General features: G+C 39.6%; 1 protein-coding gene across 2 annotated transcripts in view; it reads left to right on the top strand.

The window, feature by feature from the left end:
• Positions 1–7,509, top strand: part of ACOT12 (acyl-CoA thioesterase 12) — a 73,754-nt gene that overhangs the window by 30,770 nt on the left and 35,475 nt on the right. For both annotated transcript variants that reach the window (XR_008917880.1, XM_001369728.5), the window contains exon 6: positions 4,242–4,398. Coding sequence is in view for 1 of the 2 variants with exons in the window: in XM_001369728.5 (XP_001369765.3) it covers positions 4,242–4,398 (157 nt within the window). In the remaining variant the exon portion in view is untranslated. The remainder of the gene's footprint in view (positions 1–4,241; positions 4,399–7,509) is intronic.

The raw sequence follows: 7,509 nt of genomic DNA, 5'->3' as shown, positions 1-7,509 counted from the left end.
ATCATTGTGTTATAGATTTAGACCTTTGAGATCTTCCAATCTAACTTCTTTGATTTACAGATTGAAGTATAAGGGCACAGCTTAAGGGCTATAATACATTTATGTTATATTTGCACATTGTGCCTGTAATATATTGAGTGTTCCCAAAGTCTTAGTACTCTTTTGAGCTTTAATATTTTAATATATGAAATTTATTATTTAATCACGTTATAGTATATGACTAGTGAATAAGCAACATCAAGAATTAAAATCAGATCCTTGGTTTCCAAATTCAATGTTATTTTCACTGCTTCCCAGAATCATGGAATTTAAGACCTGGAAGGGATGTAGGTCAGCATCTCTTCCAATCTACATTTTAATGGAAACCTTGCTATTATATAACCTTTCTATGTTCAATTCCCTCATTTTACAAATGGAGAAACTAAGGTCTACAGGGTTTAAGTGACTTGCCCAAGGTCATACTCCACATTTAGCATCTCAGCTAGAATTTGAACTCAGGTCCTCTGGCTTTAAAGTGATCATTCTTTCTCCTGCACTTTGTAGTTTTCATTGGCCTGCCAACTGGCATGAAAACTTGAAATCAAAATGGCAATATTGCAGTCAATATTGCACACTTTAAAGACATCCAATGTACAAATTTACATAGCTGAGCACAAAAAACACATATGTTGTTGAGCTTTTCTAGGGTGCTAGATGTGATATTTGACCCATACATAACAAATCAGTCTTCAGTAAGCAGGACCTTGGATCATGTTCCTGCAAAGCATACCTACAATTTCAAAGAAAACCTGTGAATGCTGAGGTCCTCTCACTTAGAGGTCTGTAGTGTTTTACTTTTTACAGCCTTTCTATCCTTATTCTGGGGATCAAGTCTCCCATAATGGCTGAACCACATACTCAGATCCCCTGAGTTTAGACACTTACAAGAATAGACTGTTATTCCCAGAAAACTGGGACAGGATTTATATCGACATTTGGACCAAATTTCTCCACAGTTAGCAAAATAGACATGACTTTTTTTTTGTTTTTTAACTTGAAAAGAAAGTAGCTGCAGAGGTATTAGAAAATAGGTAAAAATATCAACTTTTGGAAGTAACTTTTTCAATCCTCAGGCTCTCCTTTGGGCAGGGAGCTAGCCTAGGGCCATGGTACTGAACGAGATCCCCTCCTCATGGAAGCCAGGACTCTCTTACGTGTGCCCCCACAAGACGGGTGTTCAGTGACTGAGGAAGTGATGATTGCTTCTCTGGAAGGGATGCCCAACAAGAAAGTCTTTAGAAGGAAGGAGATGGTCTTTTAGGGGAAATGACATCCACTCTAAGGCCAAGTTTACCCATGAAGGTGATAGTAGAGGAGCGCCATTTTACTTGATAACATTAATTAGTCTCTCATGATTCATTATGAGTACTTTCTGGGTAGACAGCACTGTTGCATTAAGGGAAGTGAAGAGGGGGAAATGAAATAAGGTGAAGGCCATGAACTTGAGCATCTTTACCATCCAAAGGGAGTAGGATATGTTTATATGAAAAGTATATCCCAAAGAACAGACAGATAATGGCAACCCATTGCAACTGTTTAGACTTATACATACACATATGCATATTTATGTGTATGTATATGTATTTTTGTGTGTATATATGTACACACAGATACACACACACATATATATATGAATGTATAGGTATATGTTTGTATACACACATAAATGTGATTCCATCTTCTTCTACCATTGGAGGCAGACTCATCATCTCTGTAACTTAGCTTCTTAGAGCAGACGCCTAAGAAGTACATGGATAGATTTCAGGGGCTCAGTGAATTTGGGTTTCTTCTCCAATATTTTGATAACTGTGTCAACAAAATTCAGCTCCTCTGCATTTAAATACATTAATCTGGGAAGAGGTTCTTCATCCCATTGACAAAGGAACCCATGACAAAAATAGTGAAGAACCTCTGTCTTAGACTCATGCCAGAGCATAAGGAGGTTAGGATAAGCACTGACTTGTCCAAGATCACACAGCAAGCAGGTGATCAATGTGTTTTTGAAACTGGGTCTTCCTGCTTTAGAGACCAAGTCTCTACCCCTATGCTGTACTACTTCTCAAAAAGGCAAGATTTAGTAATATTTCTTAGCTCAAATCAGCGTCAGCTGCTTCATACTGGGTCAGAATCCTGGTCATTTTCTAGTAGATACCTACTTGTATTTATTATATCACAGTTTGTACAGTGTATTTTATATACATGTATATAATAATTTATTATATTCCAGGTTTCAGGGTGCCCTGGAATGGAGAGCCAGGAGCCAGGTAGAGTAATTCAGGAAAATCTTCACAAAGCTGTAAAGTTTTGAGAAATGATAGACAAAATCTTTCAGTGTCGTGTAGATAGGCATTCCAGATAATTTGGGTAAAACTTGGTATGTTCTTTTTTCCCCTTGATTTTTCAAAATTGCCTTCTAGAACTCCCTGACCCTCAATTTCCTCATCTACAGAAATAAAAGATTGGACTAAACAACTTCTAACTCCAACTCCAGGCTTTCACAAGTGGACCAAATTCATTCTGACTGTGTGGATTTTGAATTAAGGCCCTTTATAAAGTAATGAGGTGCAGCTAAGCAGCTCAGTGGGTAGAGCACTGATCTTGGAATCAGGAAGACTCACATTTATGAGTTTAAATTCAGCCCCAGACACTTACTAGCTATGTGACCCTGGGCAAGTTGCTTAACCCTGTTTGCCTCATTTTCCTCATGTGGAAAATGAAATGGAGAAAGAAATGCTAAACTACTCTAGGATCTTTGGCAAGAAACCCCAAATGCAGTCACAGAGTCAGACACAACTGAAAACGATTGAGCAACAAATAAAAGACGAAGGCATTCAGCATGAATTGGTGGAGCTATGTGGCTAGAAGCCTGGAAGGAAGATGGAGAATAGTGTGGCCTTTTTGTGTGGAGGATAATCCAACATATCCTATTGTGAGGAATAAATCAATGAAATGGAATGGAAAGGAGGCACATGTAGAGTAAATGAAAGAGAGAGAGAGACAGAGAGAGAGACAGAGAGAGAGAGAGAGAGAGAGAGAGAGAGACAGAGAGAGACAGAGAGAGAGAGAGAGACAGAGAGAGAGAGAGAGACAGAGAGAGAGAGAGAGAGACAGAGAAAGAGACAGAGAGAGACAGAGACAAAGACAGAGAGAGAAAGAGAGACACAGAGAGACACAGAGAGAGACAGAGACAGAGACAGAGACAGAGAGAGAACAAACAAATGAAAATCCAGACTTTCTTTAAGAATGTTGGTTGTCAGTAGTCACTCTTCCCTTGTGGGCCTACTGGGGAATATGCCAAGAAAAGTATCTCAAAGACATTTTATTGAGACCAAAAGTAAGTTCATTACAGCCTTTATGCATGCTTCTATCGGAATTTCCACACCAGATGAGCCTGCATTTCCCACCTAAATGGATATTCGTCTCTGCTCACATTGCAAACTGAGCTCTGTCCCTGGCCAAGCCCACCGGATATGTGCTTTCTGAATTCCATATCCACCCAACAACAACACTTGTGAGATTGAAGCCTAGCTGGTGATTCACTTGATGATGCAGGAAGCATAATTGAATACGTTTTATTTCTTTGCAGCCCGAGTAAATGATTTCTCCATTGTTGACAGTAAAAACCAATTTGTCAGTAAATGAAGGCGATATGATTCTGAAGCAGCAGAAGGACACTGAGCTGTACAGCAGCATTGTGCCTTTTCTGCTCATAACAGCATTTTTTAAAAAGCCCCACAGCATTTCCATAGCAAGTGGCATTCTCGTTCTGAGGAGTTTAGAACACACAGTCACTGTGCCCCCGAGGGGCAGGGGCTGCACATACATATCTCAGATCGGAAATTTCCCTTTAGTATTTATCCATTCTTCTACCCAAAACTCTCAAAGGGGTTGTTAATAGGGAGCAAGATAGTTGAAATAGGAAATAAAAAAGAGGACACTGAATCTAAAACACCTCTATTAGGCACAATAGTTTCTAAAAGAAGAAAGCACTCATGATTCTGTTATCTTAACCCCCTACCATGAAGATGAAACTTATCCATGTCCAGAATGAAACTCGTTTGCTTCCTTCTTCCAGTGGTTGTTTATGAAAGGAACAATTCCTTTTTACAGGAAACAAAGGGTCACCCCTCTGCCTGAACAACCATCACCCTGGGGACATCAGTTAAAGCTTCTCCATTTAATGCTTCCCATTCTCATTTCAGATGCCATCTGTGACCAAGAAGACAGTACAGTTTCAACTGGTGATACCTGGGTACAGAGCATCGAACTTGTCCTTCCACCCCATGCAAACCATCATGGAAATACATTCGGGGGCCAGATTATGGCTTGGATGGAGACAGTGGCTAACATTTCAGCAAGGTTGTTTATTGGTTTTGCCTTTTGGACTGTGATTTGTGAACCTCTTTTGGGAAAAACCACATGCTCTTCGGGCAGGGACAGAGGTACAGAGGAGTTGCAACTGAATGAGAAAAAAATAGGAAGCCCAGGCACCAAGAGTAGCCCAAATCAGGAGATGTCTTCGTAGAATAAAGGCTTGAAAGTGAGAACTTGGGGAAATGGTGCTCTTCATTAAAACAATTTTTTAAAAAATCTACAACAAACAACCAGTCCTTTACTCCATGATTAATCTATCTTTTTGTCTCAGGCAATCAATTAGTATTTGTTATGTTAAGATGTTCATTAGGCAGTTGGAGATGCGAGGCTGGAGGTTAGTAGAGAGATCAAGGCTGAACAAATAGAATTGGAAATTATCTGCACAGAAATAATAATTCAATTCATGGGAGTAGATGACATCACCAAGTGAAATAGTATACAGGGGAAAAAAAGAAAAGAAGACACAAGACAGAGCCTTCAGGGACCTTCAAGGTTAAAAGATAGGAGCTGAATGAAGGTCTAGCCAAAGGAGCCCGAGAAGGAAGAGTCAAGTAGGAGGAGGGAAGGAAGAAAAGAAGGAATGAAGGAGGGAAGAAAGAAGGAGGAAAGGAAACAAGCATTTATCAAGCAACTACTATATAACAGATACTGGGTGAAGTACTTTACAAATATCTCATTTAACCTGATAAGTAGATGTTGTTATTATCTTCATTTATCAACTGAGGAAACTGAGGGGAGTGATGATTTGCCTAGGTTTACATAGTTCAGAAATATCTATGGCTGGATTTTACCTTGGGTCTTTCTCATTTTAGACCCAGTTCTCTATCCACTACATCACCTAGCTGCCTCAGGAAAGGGAAGAGAATATAGCCAGTACTGGGTGATGACCTGGGAAAGAGCTAATGGGTGGAGAGATTAGAGGTCTTAGTGACAACAAAGAACTAGGTTAGGAGTTTTAAGGTGAAGGAAAAGGTCAAATGATAATAGAAATGAAATTGGATGTATAACACGGTGATAGATCGAGGGTATCTGTATGTAGCTGTGACAGGGTAGGGAGGAGGCTGAGGTCATGAGAAATGAGTAAACTGAAGAATTGGGATATTAGGATGATTGGGAGAGAGCCAATACATATAACGATGGCCCCTAGAATGAAGACAAGATGGGGAAGAAAGATCAGGAGCTAGACACTGAATTCATTGAGCCAACAACAGCCACCAGAATCTTTTCTGGTTGGTAAATTTGTATTGAATGAACCACCGAGGAGGAGAGGTTACTGAGAGACAGTGGTGGAGGGAGAGCGTGGAATTAATAATGGTGAACATGGCATCCAACTTTCCAGCTAGGACCAGTGAGTTGGAAGGTCTGAGTGAAGGATTGAAACATCCCATTCTTCCTTCACTTTATTTCCTTCAGTTTTCTCTAGTATATGTGCTATGTGTTTTCTTTCATAACATGATGAGCATGGAAATATGTATTAGCTGAAAGCACCCATACAACTATAGCATATTACCTGCCATCAGGAAGAGAGATGGAGGGGCGAAATGATGGATCACAAAATATTTTACAAGAAAATTATTCTTAAAACTGTTTCTACCTATAATCTGGAGGGGAAGATTTTTTCGAAGAGAACATTTTTTTAAGAGTGCCACCATTGTTGGAAAGGATGGCCAGTGATCAGCAGGAGGGAGCCAGGGCTCAGTGAGTGACAGAAGATAGAAGGAGCAAGAAAAGAAAAATGTTAAGATAAAAGCTAGCTGATTACTTATGGATCAGGTATTCCAGAGAGCACAGTGGAAAGGTTGGATAGTTTCCCGGTGGGAGGTGGGGGTGAGGCTAAAGAAGATGAGAAAAAGGGAGCAGTCCGTGGGGATGGAAAACAGGGTTTAAATAGTTCGGCATCAGGGGTCTGAGAATCACTGAAATGGGAAGTATATGATAGGGTGCAAGTACCTTAATCACCAAAGAATGAGTTCAGGTAGATTACCATGAAGAGAAACATCTGAGTTCCTAGTTCAAAAATAAACACAAGATGACAGATTTCATATTTTTTCCTGAATTATGGATGTTGATCTTGTGACACTGAAGCCCGCTGACAATGGTTTTATTACAAAGGTGAAACTGGCTAGAAATAGAAAACAATCTCTGATGCTTTAAAAAATGGTGGGTCTTACTACAGGCCTTTTTATGGCAACTTATAATGTTGTCTGACCTTTGAAGGTGCAAGTTTGAAATGCTGTGGCCAAAGGTTTAAATGCGAAATGAGAAAAAAAGAGCAGCAATTTGGGGGAGAATGCATTTAAAACTTTCTTCAATTTAAAAAAGGTGATTCTATGCTTAAAATAACCATGTAGGTAATGGAGCAGCTTCAAAGTATGTTGAAGACTTAGAAAACATTTGAACTGGAACTTTTCCTTTGGAGGCAACAAAACAAAGTTCATTTCTCCCCAAATTTAAAAGAAAATTTAAATATTCATTTACATATAAAGCACAACTCTTAAAGAGTCATATTGCTCCTTTGAAATATGCCCAGGTGAAGGAATTTGTTCTGAACTAAAATGAGAAGGGGGGAAGCTAGGCGGCTCAGTGGATTGAGATTCAGGCCTAGAGACGGGAGGTCCTGGGTTCAAATTTAGCCTCAGATACTTCCTAGCTGTATGACCCGGGGCAAGTCAATTAACACCCATTGCCTAGCCCTTATTGCTTTTTTGCCTTGGAACTAAGGCACAGTATTGATTGTAAGATAAAAGGCAAGGGTTTTAATTTATTTTTTATTTTTTTAAACCCCTTACCTTCCATCTTGGAGTCAATACTGTGTATTGGCTCCAAGGCAGAAGAGTGGTAAGGGCTAGGCAATGGGGGTCAAGTGACTTGCCCAGGGTCACACAGGGAAGTGTCTGAGGCCAGATTTGAAAAGGCAAGGATTTTTTTAAAAATGAAAAGGAATAAAATGAGAAGAGATGACAATGGATCATTTCTGATCCATTCTGATCTGTTCCTTGGCAAACATGAATAATATAATTAGTCATGGCTGAGTCATTGACTTAAGCTCCTTCTAGTGCAATTGAAGGACTAAGATTAACATCTAAAAGTAGAGAA

This window comes from Monodelphis domestica, chromosome 3, assembly GCF_027887165.1.
Source record: "Monodelphis domestica isolate mMonDom1 chromosome 3, mMonDom1.pri, whole genome shotgun sequence".
Classification (NCBI taxonomy): Eukaryota; Metazoa; Chordata; class Mammalia; order Didelphimorphia; family Didelphidae; genus Monodelphis; species Monodelphis domestica.
This window is presented reverse-complemented; position numbering and strand designations above follow the sequence as displayed.